The sequence below is a fragment of the Nicotiana tabacum genome, chromosome 23 (assembly GCF_000715075.1).
Source record: "Nicotiana tabacum cultivar K326 chromosome 23, ASM71507v2, whole genome shotgun sequence".
NCBI lineage: Eukaryota > Viridiplantae > Streptophyta > Magnoliopsida > Solanales > Solanaceae > Nicotiana > Nicotiana tabacum.
The window spans coordinates 36,244,706-36,260,301 of record NC_134102.1 but is presented as its reverse complement, the minus strand read 5'-3'; the positions used below and the strand labels follow the sequence as shown (position 1 = coordinate 36,260,301).

The window sequence follows — 15,596 nt, the reverse complement described above, 5'->3', positions numbered from 1 at the left end:
GGGTACTAACCACCAAAGTTCGATACTTTCGATGAGACAGGGGACCCTCACGCACATTTAAGGGCTTATTGCGACAAGTTGGACGGAGTGGGGAGAAATGAGAAACTGAGAATAAAATTTTTATAAGGAGTCTGACGGGAGAAGTATTCACCTGGTATACCCGACAGGACCCGCGAAATTGGAGAACTTGGTAAGATATGGCAGAGGATTTCATGAACCGTTTTCGATTCATTACGGAAATCACTCATGATTGGTTCGCGCTGGTGAACCTACAGAAAACCTATCTGAGTCATTTTAAGAATATGCACGACGGTGGAGGACGAAAGCTGCTAGGACACAACCTTCACTAGACGACAGTGAACTAACCAAGTATTTCATCCGAGCCCATGAGGGAATATACTTTGAAAAGATGATAGGAATGATGGGTCAAAAGTTCCCCGAGCTGGTTAAGATGGGAGATTTCCTAGAAGAGGGCATAAAATCTGGTAAGGTGCAATCTATGGCAGCACTACAAGCGGCCAGCAAGGCCATCCAGTCAAGATCGATCGGTAGCGGAAAGACAAAGAAAGAAGAGATATCAGCAGTCGTCCCCTACTATCAAACTAACCCATCTCTTGGAAGCACCTCGTACTCCCCAAACAACCACTCATCACCACCCACCTATGCTCCAATCTATAACACCAAACCATACTACCACCCTCAACCATAATACAACCCTCCTCAAGCCAACAATAGCCAAAATCCACAATGACCATATGCTCATGTCCAAACCACTACTCACTAAAACCGACTAGTGTATGCACCACGTCCTCATCCCAACTTCGAAGTGAGGGGTCCCAGAACTTGTATCCCGATTGCCGAACCTCTGGACCAATTATTTAAAAGATTAAGAAGAGCATGATTGATAAACCCAATCGAGGGAAGGGTTCCTGAACATCCCTCCAAATATTTTGATGCAACTAAGAGATGCGTGTATCATTCCAATGTACCAGGGCACGATACTGAAGACTATTTCTAGTTGAAAAATCAAATTGAAACCCTGATCAAGAGCAGAGCCATTCAGTGCATGCCAGCTCCACCTAATGTGAATCGCAACCCATTGCCAAATCATCAAAACCAAGGAGCCAACATGATCATGCTAGATAAAGAATATGACATGATGGGAACAATTATCACTATCGAAAATATAGAAGCCGCAAGGATCCCTCCTCAAAAAGCTCCTATCATTACAGTACAACTAAAGCCTACAGTGATAGTTCAAACTTATCCGCAGCAACCCGTTGATGCTATTCAGGGTGAAGAAGATCAGGAATACAAAACCGTCCCACGAACCTATCAGCAAAAGGGAAAATCCAAAATGACAAACTCTGCCGCAGCCCATGGTATGGCTAGGTCCGAGAGATGCTACGCCCCTGAAGAGGTCAATCAACAAAATCCATGGAGAGAACAAATTCCAAGGAGAAATATAACAGACCGAGAAGCCGCAGAGTTTTGGAAAAGGATGTCGAGTAAAGAGTATTCTATGGAAGAAGAGTTAAAAGAAAACTCTTGCGCAGATATCCATCATGGATCTATTGATGAGTTTGGATAGCCATAAGGACGCTTTGTTGAAAGTGCTAAGCGGGGTAAGTGTACCAAGTAACACCACCAGCGAGGCATTGGCCGAGAAAATTGTGAAAATGGTAAAGGCAAACATGATCAATTTCATAATTGACGAACTTCCTGTCGAATGTACTGGGGCACGATATTGAAGATCGTTTCAAGTTAAAAAATGAAATTGAAACCCTGATCAAGAGAGAAGCACGCCAGAACCACCTAATGTGAATCGCAATCCATTGCCAAATTATCAAAACCAGGGAGCCAACATGATCACGCTAGATGAAGAATATGACCTGAAATGAACAATTATCACTATCGGAAATACAGAATCTGCAAGGATGCCTCCTCAAAAGGATCCTATTATTACATTACAACTAAAGCCTACAGTGACAGTTCAAACTTATCCGTAGTAACCCGCCGATGCTACTCAAGGTGAAGAAGATCGGTAATACAAAATTGTCCCATGGACCAAGTAGCAAAAGGGAAAATCCAAAATGATAAACTATGTCGCATCCCATGGTATGGCTAGGTCTGGGAGATGCTACGCCCTGAAGAGGTCAATCAAGGAAATCCAGGGAGAGAACAAATTCCAAGTAGAAAGATAACAGACCGAGAAGCCGCAGAGTTTTGGAAAAAGATGTCGAGTAAAGAGTATTCTATGGAAGAATAGTTAAAGAAAACTCTTGTGCATATATCCATCATGGATCTATTGATGAGTTCGGATAGCCATAAGGACACTTTGTTGAAAGTGCTAAGCAAGTTAAGTGTACCAAGTAACACCACTAGCGAGGCATTGGCCGTGACAATTAGTAAAATGGTAGAGGAAAACATGATCACTTTCAGAAGAGATGAACTTCCTGTCGAATATACCGGGGCACGATACTGAAGACTGTTTCAAGTTAAAAACTAAAATTGAAACCCTGATTAAGAGCAGAACCATTCAGTGCACGCCAGCACCACCTAATGTGAATCACAACCCATTGCCAAATCATCAAAACCAGGGAGCCAACATGATCACGCTAGATGAAGAATATGACCTGAAGGGAACAATTGTCACTATCGGAAATACAGAATCCGCAAGGATGCCTCCTCAAAAGGCTCCTATCATTACAGTATAACTAAAGCCTACAGTGACAGTTCAAACTTATATGAAGCAACCCACCGACGCTACTTAGGGTGAAGAAGATCGGTAATACAAAACCGTCCCATGGACCTATCAGTAAAAGGGAAAATCCAAAATGACAAAATTTGCCGCAGCCTATGGTATGGCTAGGTCTGGGAGATGCTACGCCCTGAAGAGGTCAATCAAGGAAATCCAGGGAGAGAGTAAATTCCAAGGAGAAACATAACAGACCGAGAAGCCGCAGAGTTTTGGAAAGGGATGTTGAGTAAAGAGTATTCTATGGAAAAACAGTTAAAGAAAATTCTTGCGCAGATATCCATCATGGATCTATTGATGAGTTCGGATAGCCATAAGGACGCTTTTTGAAAGTGCTAAGCAGGGTAAGTGTGCCAAGTAACACCACCAGCGAGGCATTGGCCGTGACGATTGGGAAAATGGTAGAGGCAAACATGATCACTTTCAGAAGAGACAAACTTCCTGTCAAAGGCACAAGTCACAACAAGACTTTTCACATCACTTTCAAATGTGGGGACAAAGTGGTATCTTGAGTGCTGGTCGACGGGGGATCAGGAGTCAACATTTGCCCGCTCTCCACCTTGCGGGAGTTGGGCATTCATTTGAGGGTAAGGGTAAGGGCCTTTGAGGGTTCACAAAAGGATGTTATTAGGGAAATTTATCTAGCCTTGCAGATCGGGACGGTCGACTTTCCAATATTATTTCAAGTTATGGACATTTCCTCTTCTTACAATTTGCTGTTGGGTAGGCCCTGGATACATATGGCAGAGGTTGTACCGTCTACCTTGCACCAATGCATAAAATTCGAGTGGGGATGCCTAAAGATCATGGTCTATGGCAAGTGGGGTCACTCCGCCTATTTGGAGTATGATGTTCCATTCGTTGAAGGACTAGACAGAGTTTACCTTCCACGCTGTAGAAATCATGCAAACTACTGAAGAGGAGAAGACTGAACATAATCTAGGAATGCAATCGCCGTACAGGTCCAAGAAGGCCATGAGGGAGATGATGAAATATGGATACAGGCCAGGAACAGGGTTGGGAGCCCAGTCAGATGGGATCATAGAAACAATTGAGCACAATGGGCAGAAAGGAAGGGCTGGCATAGGATATGAGCCCCAAGAAGGGAAAACTCGCACCGTTAGCTCCGGGAAAAAGGTTTTTATGCCAAAGCATGTTTCAAGTTCGGGACAGAGTTCAATCATCGACGAGATGGGAAAGCTGCTCGTAAATATGATTGAATAATATTGTGAAGGAACTGACCTCAAGACACAGACTATCAGGGATGCCAAACCAGGGGAGGAGCTGCAGAATTGGACAGCCAGTCCATCTTTGGTTCACCGTGAGTCTTGGTAGTATGGAACTGTAAAAGTTTTCTTTTGAAAGAACACGGTCAATTGAGGCATGTACCATGTCTGTACCTATTTGTCATTTGCCTCTTCTGAATGCTTAAGACGTTCCCCTTTTGAGGAAATAAAAAGAATCTTTTTCTAAAAATCGCAATTTATTTTACTGCTTTATTTATACCTAGCTTTGTTTTTTTAGTAATCAAACCGATAAAAAACCGCATTTCGCGATTATGGTATGTAATGAAACTGCTAAGCGCAACGACCCGGATTACGAAGAATATGATGAGAGTATGATGCCGGATAATCCCCCACAGGAGATCGAACATCTGGAGAGTCAGAAGAAGACCAACCTCGAAGAAACAGAAGTAGGCAATCTTGGAAGTGAAGAAGACATGAAAGAAACCAGAATCTACATTCACCTAGAAGCCGAGCAGAAGGAAAAAATAATTGAGCTCCTCCGATAGTACGTCGACGTGTTCGCATGATCTTATGATGACATTCTAGGATTAAGCATCGACATTGTCTCACATCGACTACCCACTTACCCTACCAGACCACCGATCAAGTAGAAGCCTAGGAAATTCAAACCTGATTTAAGTCTGAGGATAAAAGAGGAGGTGACCAAACAGATAGAGGCAAATGTAGTAATGGTCACCAATTATCCAAGCTGGTTGGAAAATATCGTCCCAGTTCCCAAAAAGGACAGAAATATCAGAATATGTGTGGATTACAGGGATCTCAACAAAGCTAGCCTAAAGGACGATTTCCCCTTGCCAAATATCCATATTCTCATCAACAACTATGCGAAGCATGAACTACAGTCATTTGTGTATTGTCTCGCTGAATACCACCAAATCCTAATGCACGAGAAAGGCACAGAGAAGACAAATTTCACCACTCCTTGGGGAGTCTAATGTTATAGGGTCATGCCGTTCGGTCTCAAGTATGTCGGCGTCACCTACATGAGGGCCATGATGATCCTCTTTCACGACATGATTCATAAGGAGATCGAAGTGTATGTGGATGATGTCGTCCTAAAATCTCAAAGGAGTTAGGAGCACTTAGACGACTTGAGGAAATTTTTCTGTAAGGCTCCATAAAAGTTTGACAGCAAATGTAAAGTTTTGTGATGCCGGGGTAGACTAATGTGTACAAGGGTTGTAGAACCGCGATACGAACTTTTTGGGTACTACTGTGTGTCAGGGAGTTGAAGATATTATTTTTGCAGTAGATGGCATTTCTGCGGTCCACTATGAGACCGCAGAACCACTTTGTGGGCCGCAGATCGGCCGCAGAGTGGAACAGAAAAAGGGGCAAGTTTTGAAAATGATTATGCTACCGCGAAATTGCATCGCGGAATTGATATACCAATTTTGTGGCCATTCTACTGGCCACATATCGATTCTGCTATCACATAATTGACTTCGGGGGTTATTTTTGGAAATTTTCTTATCCGAACCTATTTTGATATAAGGCCTTAGGGGGTCATTTTACAAGATAAAATATGATATTTTAGAGTGAGGAGAGAGCTATTCTAGAGAGAGAAGGAAGGGCACCAAAATTTTCATGCTTCAAATTCTTGCTCAAGCTTTGGGGATTCAAGGGAGAAATCCACAATATCTTTATCTAATATGTAAGGTTCTACTCCCTAGCCCTAAATTTTGGGATTTGGACGGAAAGTAGGTAATGAGAAATTTGATTCTTGGGTATGAGAGTTGTTATTTATGCATGCATGTAGCTATGAAGATGGTGGGAAGGTAATTGAGTTAATATGAGTAAACTCTTGGTATTGAATTGGTTGTGGGGTGAAGGAAATCTTGTAGAAGAACCTTGTAGTCAAATTTTCACATCTAGTATTTGATGAAATACCTAAATGAGGTGAACCCACGAATATCTTCCTAATTATGGTTTAATTTTGTCATGTTTCTAAATAGATTGAAGTTGCTAGGATTTCCATAACATTGTAGTAACTTATGAAAAGCTCAAGCAAGGTATGTTGGCTAAACTTAAATCCTATGATTGAATTCCATGATGTTCCCGTAAGTTTCAAGTATGGTTGGCTCAAGTTCCTTATTCCCATGTTTCGAGTTGTTACCTATAAATTCGATTGTCCCGAGTAAGAAAAGTGTCGAAAGATATATGTGCTCAAACATGTTCCAATTACTCCTATCTCATCATGATCTCCTTTGGGAATGTGTCCAAGTATGGTTTATGGGTTAAAGCATTATAACTTCAATTCATGTTTCAAAATGAAAGTCCATTATGCATAACTGTAAAGAATACACAATGCGTCTAAAACTCCTATTTCTCATATATATACTTAAGGTCTTGATTTCTAATGTTCATATTGTTGATAATCTATAAAGATGTTTGAAAGTGAAAGAAGTGGGTTGGAGATATAAAGTGTGGCCAACGTGCCAAGAATGAAAATTATACTTGTGGCCAATGATGCCAATGAAATAAAATGATGTAAGAAAGGTTATGAAATGAACCTTGATTCAACTGTTCCAAATTGACTTCAAAAACATATTTGCCAAAAAGCTTATGTCCTCAAGTCATGCCCTAATATGGCTGTTTTAACTAATGCCTATAATTTGAATCCCTGTTTCAATTGTTACTCACCATGCTCTCTTTATAAAAATTTCCAATGTGATTTGAGTTCTTACATACTCATAAGTTGAAATTGTGCATTGCCCTTTTTGGGCAAAAGTTTTTCAAGAAAAAATGGTGTGTCACTCGTTTATGATTTTAACTTATGCTTATATTGCTAATCATCTTGCTCCATTTCTTTGGAAATGAATCTATTGTGTTTAAAGCCTTCATTACTAATGAACTTAAAGTTATGATTTTCGGAATATTCTATATGTTGATGCTTATGATGATGATCCTGGAAAGTAAAGATATGAAAGTGTGGAATATGTAATACGGTCATCATGCCGTGAATGAAGAATCATATATATGGCCAAGAGAGACAATGAAATAATGATATTGTAAGTGGTCAAGAGTACTAATGAAGCTATATACGGTGTGAAAGGTTATAAGGTAAATGCAATTGTATTTCTATTTTCCTTGTATGCAAATCAAAAATATTTTTGGGAGTATTGTTAGTCACCGAGTAAGGGTAGGTGGAAACAACCTAACCCAGAAACTACACGTGCCAGTGTAGGAGTGATTGAGGGGTAAATCCCCATATTGATATGATAAAATTATTCCCCTTCATTGGGATAAGATTGATGTGATGAGATTATTCCCTTTATTTGGGATGAGATGATTGCTAGTGGAATGTGATGTCGACCCACACGACATTGTGGTGAGATGGCTTAGCCGATCGGGCCGAGATGGGATGCCATATCGTGCACATGGTGGAGATTGTGATATTCTGATTACACCTCCACCCGCATACATTGGTGTGAGTCGGCAAAGCCACTTTGTATAAAGATTATGGTATTGTAATTGAATGTCTCTGATGAGAGGGATTAGCCGATCTGACTGAGATCGGACTCCGTGCTAAAATTACGGTAGTATTGTGACTGGATGTCTCTGGTGAGATGGCTCAGCCGGTCAGGCTGAGATCGGACTCCATGATAAAATGGTGGTATTGTGATTAGATGTCTCTGGTGAGACAACTTAGCCAATCGAGCTGTGAATAGACTCCGTGCTAAATTCACGGTGGTATATCGGTACTAAGATCTCCCAACCAAAAATAATATTATCTTCATATTTTGATTATCATCTTCACGGTATTATCTTCGTATTTTTAAAATTGTTATGTTTTAACTTGGCATTTGGATATCTTTGATCGTTGCTTGCTGTTTCCATGGTCTTCCCTTTCTTATATTGACATTCTATTTCTATAGAGGACAATTAGCTTTACATACTAGCACTATTCCATATGTACTAACGTTCTTTTTGCCGGGGGCGCTGTATCTTCAATGGATGCAGGTGGTTCATCAGTGGGCAGCTTCGATCCTCGTTAGCAGTTACTCCCTATTCAGCAGGTTTTGGTGAGCCCTACTTTATTATGGGCCTGATGTCACTTAATGTTGTACTTTGTGTTTTGAGGTATAGCCGGGGCCTTGTTGCCGGCACTTTCATACTACTCTTCAGTTGTACTTAGAGGCTCCGTAGACATATTGTGAGTTATACATTGGTGTTGGAAAAGTCAAACTAGTAATGTTATATTTGTATCACATGTCCCACTTCAAACTACGAAAGTGTATATATGTTATGACTTGTTAATGTTGTAACTAGTGGCAATGAATTGGTGTTGCTCACATGATCTTCTCCTGGCCTAATTAATGAAATAGATCATCTCTATATTCATGGGTGAGTTTGGGTAGAAAGTATTTGTACAAGCTTGCTCGTCCGGGTTATCTCTGTTGAATGACGGTCGTGCTCCTCGAGGTCGAGAGACATTATCGAATGCCTACGAAGGTATGATTTGAAGCTGAATCTTGCAAAGTGCGCGCTCGGAGTCCCAGCTGGAAAACTATTGGGTTTTATTATAAGCAGGAAAGGGATAGAATTGGAACCATCAAAAATCAAGGCCATCCAAGAATTACCGCCACCAAAAAGCATAAAAGATGACATGACGTTTTTGGGAAGATTGAATTACATCAGTCTCTTCATAGCCTAGTCCATAATAATCTATGAACCCATCTTATGGACGGATGAATGCTAGAAAGCCTTCGATAGAATCAAAGAGTATCTTTCAAACCCGCCAGTGCTAGTTCCCCCTGAACTAGGGAAACCATTGTTGCTCTATTTGTTAGGCTTGGACAATGCCTTCAACTATGTGTTGGGGCAACACGACGAAACTAGGAGAAATGAGTAGGCCATTTACTACTTAAGCAAGAAGTTCACACCATGCGAGGCCAAGTATACTTTGATAGAACGCACTTGTTGTGCTCTGACCTGGAATGCTTAGAAGCTAAGGCATTACATGTCAACATACACCACACATTTGATATCTCGGCTTTGATATAACTCAGAAGGCTATCAAAGTACAATATTTAGCCGACCATCTCGCCGAGAATGCAGTAGATGGGGATTATAAACCGCTTACCACGTATTTTGCCGATGAAGAAGTACTATTTGCTGGGGAAGACATCACAGAATCATACCCTGGATGGAGGATGTTCTCCGATGGAGCAGCAAACTTCAATGGAGTTGGGATTGAGGCAGTCCTGATTTCAGAATCTGGACAACACTATCTAGCATCGGCAAAGATAAGATTCTCGTGTACGAATAATATGGCTGAATACGAGACATGCATCCTTGGAATCAGAATAGAAATCGACATGAACATCAAAAAACTTTTTGTCATAGGAGATTTTGATTTGCTAATACACCAGGTCCAAGGAGAATGGTCGACTAAGAAAGTCAATATACTGCCATACTTGCACTGTGTGAAAGAACTGTGCAAGAAGTTCACGAAGATAGAGTTCATGCATGTCCCCAGAATTCAAAACGAGTTCGTCGACGCCCTTGCAACCTTATTATCTATGATTCAGCATCCAGACAAGAACTACACTGACCCCATTGAGATAGAAATCAAGGATCAACATGCCTATTGCTTCCATGTGAATGAAGAACCAGATGGTAAACCTTGGTATCACGACATCAAGAAGTTCCTCGTGACCCAGGAGTACCCAGAAAATGCTACTAATGAACAAAAGCGAGCCTTCAGGAGGTTGGCAAACCACCTTTTCCTCAACGGGGAAATCTTGTATAGGAGGACCCCAGAATTTGGTTTGTTGAGATGTGTAGATGCCACCGAAGCAACCAGACTGTTGGAAGAAATACATGCGGGGACGTGCGGATCCCACATGAATGGATTCACGTTATCCGAGAAGATTTTGAGAGCTGGATACTTTTGGATGACCATGGAAAGCGACAACATTTGCTATGTACAGAAATATAACCAGTGCCAGCTTCACGGAGACTTCATCCGGGTTCCACCAAATGAGTTAAATGTAGACGTGATAGGACCCATAGAGCAAGCAGCACCAAGCAGACATCTTTTTATTTTAGTAGCCATCGACTATTTCACTAAATGGGTCGAGGCACCTACTTACAAAGCCGTCACGAAGAAGGTAGTGGCAGATTTTGTTCGGAACAACATCGTTTGCAGATTTGGGATACTAGAGTCTATCATCACTGACGACGCCGCAAACCTCAATAGCTACCTCATGAGAAAAGTCTGCGAGAAGTTCAGAATCGTCCACCGCAATTCCATAGCTTACCGACCACAAATGAATGGGGAATTTGAGGCAGGTAACAAGAATATCAAGAGGATTCTGCAAAAGATAGTGGACAATCACAGACAATGGCACAAGATGCTACCCTTCACTTTATTGGGTTATCGGACTACCATGAGAACATCTATTGGGGCAACGTCGTACATTTTTGTAGACAACACCGAAGTAGTGATACCCGCAGAAGTCAAAATTCCGTCCTTAAGAGTCATTCAAGAAGCAAAATTGGCTGACGTAGAGTAGATACAGGTCAGGCAAGAACAACTCATGCTCATTGACGAGAAAAGAATGAACGTAATATGTCATGGACAACTATACCAGAACAGGATGGCTAGTGCATTTAACAAAAGAGTGAGGCCCCGCCAATTCGCACCAGGGCAGTTGGTTCTGAAGAAAATCTTTCCCCATCAAGAAGAAGCTAAAGGGAGGTTTGCACCGAACTGGCAAGGTCCTTACGTGGTCTATATAGCACTGTATAGTGGAGCTCAAATCTTAGAAGAAATGGATGGAAGAGTCAGCACGAAGCCGATCAACTTGGATGCAATCAAGATATTACGTCTGAGGACAGATATAGTTAGGATTTTGATGTAACAGAACTATGTTCAACCTGACTTCCCACGGAGGGATACGTAGGTAACCCATGTAGGGTTTGGTTTCTCCCCCTTTCTCTTGTAATAGAAAAACCAAATGTCATTTTGAATGTTGTTTAGGAACTATGCCGTCTTGATTCCACATAAAGGAATACGTAGGCAATCCTCATCGGATTCAGTTGTCTTTTGTACTTGAACTACGTTATGGCCTGATTCCACTGGATACATAGGCTGTCTGAGTCAGACTTGGCCATTTTCATCTCTTAATCTCATCATCTTGCATCTGTTGTAATCGAACTACATCATGACCTGATTCTATTTTGGATACGTAGGCTGCCTGAGTCAGGCTCGGTCGATTCATCATATTTCATAATTATCCCACGAACTATGTTCAGACCTAATTCTATTTTGGATACATAGGCAACCTGAAAGGGTTAGATCATAACCTTAGGAAAACTCTGTAATGCATTAGTTATAATTAGGACACAGTCGCAATGGCCAGTAGTCACGTTGTCAGAGATATCATGGAAGATCGACATCAACAGGACGAAGTTCTCAGAGAAATGCGTTCGCGTGCGGAGAACCTTTCGTAATATGTCATAATCTGGGACGACGACATTTTCCTTAAAAGAACAAGTATTTTTGAAATATTTATAAATATATAAATATATAAAGTAATCTGTTCCATCTACCAAACTCTGTGGCGCAGTCATGTCAAAGGCTGGGACAAATCAACACCAGGGTCAATACAAACCCCCCCTCCCTACTAAGAAGTTTTATTTGAGTGCAGGGTCAACAGGGAGTAAAGAATCGTTGAAACCACACTGGGGAAAATGACGGACCCGCCACTTGCCTAAGATTATCTCTCCTTCCTCTTACTTAAATTTTCAAGCACAGCTAAAGCTAACTCTTGAATTCTTCGGAAGTGCCTCGGAATCAGATAGCTGATACAGAAATCTGTAAATGGCAAACTATTTGCTCACTTGATCGGAGCATATTGTACAAAACGAACGCCGGCTTGGCCAAACGAAGTCCTATAAATAGCAAACCGCCTTCTCAATCCATCGAAGCACCCTGTACAAATTGCACGTAAGCTTCACCAATCGAAGCCCTGTATATGGTAAATTATCAGCTCAATCAATCGAAGCGCCTTGTACAAACGAACGTCAGCTTCGCCAACTGGACCCTTGTATATAGCAAACTGCAAATTTCACCAACAAAAAGGTAATCCGCAATACTGCTCCGTCAATCACGAATGCCAGAATAGACAATCGCGAACCTCGTCACCAACGTTCTGCCAATCGATGGCCGCAACTTAGCTTTGCAGTCAACAGTATCTCTTGGGCATGCTTATATTTCATTTTGCTGTTACCTTGAATGTTTAACATTTTGTTCGTGCAACTTTAGGCATGATTTCAATCGTTCCCAAGAAGGTACTACTTTACATTTCAGTGCAAAGCTCTCCCAATAAGCGGAGACGCACTCTACATATTAAGCTCTCCTAACAAGTAGAGACATTTCTCAGTGCAAAGCTCTCCCAGCAAGCGGAGACTCACTTTGCCAATCAAGCTCTCCCAACAAGCACAGACAATTTTCAAATGCTCCGACAGCTGCGAAACGGTACCAAGCCCGACTAACAAATCGAGTCAGGATCAAGTATCTTATCATCCCAATCCCAAATAACGGCTTGCCGGCAGCCAGGCATCATCATTCCTGCATCATTTACATTGTATCTTAATATATTCTGTATTACAATATGTTGGTATACGTGTATTTCATTTTGTTTTGCATGAGCAAACACCGCAACGTGGAACTACTTCTTAGCAATAGACCGAACTACAATGCTATGGGGAGAGTCAACCCAGTAGCGGGCTCAAGATCCCGGCTCAAAATGACCAGCGAGCTCAAATTTCGAATCATTCAAATCAGGCCGCAAAATCCAAGCCATCATAAGTGACCAATCTTCAGTCTCGTCGTATCGTCACAATACGATACTGGGGAAATTCCAGCGAGTGCCGCTTCCCCAAAGTCCCTACTACAGAATTACCTGAGGCCTGATCCTCGTTAAGCCCGATGAATGTAAGCAATTCAAAACGAGAATTCGACACACTATTCCCAAACTTTCCTAGATTCTTCCTCAATTCATAACTTTCATGCAATTCTTGCAATGCGTGCCTAAAGTCGGGACGAAATTGGCTTTGGTTCAATTTCTTTGCCTGAAAACTTTTTCATCATTTCCGGCCAAAGAGGGGCAGCTGTTGACGGCCAATTTTGACCCTCCTTTTTAAAATTAATTTATTTACGCTTAACAATTTACAATAAATTCTTTAAAAATATTTTTCTATTAATGAATATCTATTTTTTATATATTAATTAAATATTAGTTTCAAAATTAATTACATAGTACTAATATTGTGTAATTACAAATAAATTTACTATTATAAAATAACTTTTGTATATACATTACATACGTTTTATAATTTGACAGAATTACTCTTTAATTTCAAGTAAATTAGGTTACTTTATTAATATTTTAAAATTAGTGCTATAATTTGAAATATGTGTCATTTATATATAATTAATTAAAATAATTAGTAACATATAGTAATTATAATTTTACCACATATTTGAAATTGTTAAGTTTATTTAAATTGATTTTAACAGAATTTTTAAAACAAAAAGGCGAAAATTGCAATTCCTTAACCAAGTACAAAATGGCTATTTATTAAATTACTTTAGCCTAAATGTACAGCCCAATCCGGAAAACAACTCGGTCCAAACACCCTATCATTTTCCAACTTGGCAATCCAAGTAACTCTATTCGCACCAATCAACGTTTGACACGTCACCCGTTAATCCCAATCACAAAACAAACAAAAGCGATCTGAACTTTTTATTCGAATCATCAACGATCACGTATTATCCCTATTTTCCATTTAATCTCGACCCATTATCAGAAATTATCTCATCGTTGGATCACATAGATCCAACGGCCCAGTTCATTTCCCACTGTTTTAACTTAGAGACCAACTGGTATCATTCCCCAAACCCTAATTCATTTCCTACCCGCCCAACCGCCTTTCTTTACTCTTCTTCTCTCTTTCTCTCATCTGCCCTAAACCCCATCAATCAACAGACCTTGCACAAATTGGTGCAAGGTTGTGAAATCGACCTCAAATCATCTCATCTGTCTCCTATATCCAGGATTCCTGGTGAACTTTTGCCTATTTCATCACCAAAATCAAATCTCCCAAACTCTGAACCCTAATCTCAGAGATGAAACTTCAAATCGTTACTGACCTTTCAAATCCATGGCATGCATGTTTGTTCCTTTTATTCATGCACTCTCAGTCCCGTCGTTCTTTCTATTTTCTCCTTTCGATTACAAAACCCTAGTTGAAGAAATCAGACCCAAAGGTGAAACTTCAAACTCACATGTTTCTTCTGTCATTCTTTCAAATCAAAGCAAGCAGGAGGTGTTAGCTGGCTTCATCATCAATATTCGACACCCAAAGGTCAAATGCAATGACCTCTACGTATTAGGGTTCTGAACGATGGTTTCTTGTGCTTCAACGTTCAACGAATCACTCCACTCTAGTACACAGGTAAAATCATTACTGGATTCCCCCCCCTGTCTTATTATTTTGACTCTATTAGCTATCATCATCTATCATGCGTCACTCTCCACTACTAATTTTGAATTTGTGAAGCCCTAGAGCATTGAATGCCACTATATAAAAAAGGTCTTTAATGTTCTTACCAATAGACAATCTAATACACAAAAGAGAGCAATCCAAACATTGAACAATCACAAACACTAAAAATCAGGGTTCCTGACATTAGGTTTCTTACTGATTTCTCTCTTTTTTCTAGTTTCTTTTGCTGATCCGAGTTTGAAAGTTCTGGTAACTTTGAGCGACAAAAGGAATTTGTTTGGTCTGCTGCCCTTAAGAAGGTCAGCACCTTTCTTTCCCTTTTCTTTTGTTCGTCTCTCTAAATGATTTAGATATGCTAATGTTAAGATCTGTAGATTATAATTATGTTTTATGTGTTGGCCATATTTGATAGTTATGTTTTGCTAGTATAATAATCCTTTATGATTAGCTTGTTCTTTTATGAATCCTTAAGTGATAATCGATTAGTTGAATGATAATTATTGATCTTTGTTCTGAGCTTTCTTACAGTCTCCATGCCTAAATTCTATATGTTTATGTTCAATGTAAACTTCATAGTTCTTAATGACTTACAATGAACTCATTCTTGTTTTATCACACATCTGAAATTTTATGAGTTTAAAAGCTAAGTGTGCTACTTGGTAGTTATTGAAACCTGAATTTGTTCAAGAATTTTATCCCCGTCCCTTAACCTTAAGTTTGAACTTACAATGTTCAAGTATTTTCTTGTCTGCCTGTGTTTGTTAAACTGCCTCTGAATTATCACTAAGGTCTTTATTCTATTTGATTACCATCATTTGATAAACCAATCATGTTCATGTTTCCCTTTCACCAGTGATACTATTATAATGCCCACCTCTGCATATTATTTCCCTGCATTCTACATGTTCATAATCAAGTTTATTATCTGGTAATCTTAACTGATATTACACATGTCCTTGCCATTTAACTAAGTTGAAAGGAATTTGAGTGTTCATATATTTTCTTCT

The 15,596-nt window shown here is 40.2% G+C and overlaps 1 protein-coding gene across 1 annotated transcript; it reads left to right on the top strand.

Annotated features, from left to right (window-relative positions):
• The first annotated feature begins 4,316 nt into the window (after positions 1-4,316).
• LOC142177117 (uncharacterized) lies at positions 4,317-10,586 on the top strand. Its single transcript, XM_075245582.1, has 3 exons — positions 4,317-4,549; positions 5,825-5,843; positions 9,078-10,586. The coding sequence occupies exons 1-3, from the start codon at positions 4,317-4,319 to the stop codon at positions 10,584-10,586; spliced, it is 1,761 nt and encodes a 586-aa protein (XP_075101683.1).
• The last annotated feature ends 5,010 nt before the right edge of the window (positions 10,587-15,596 follow it).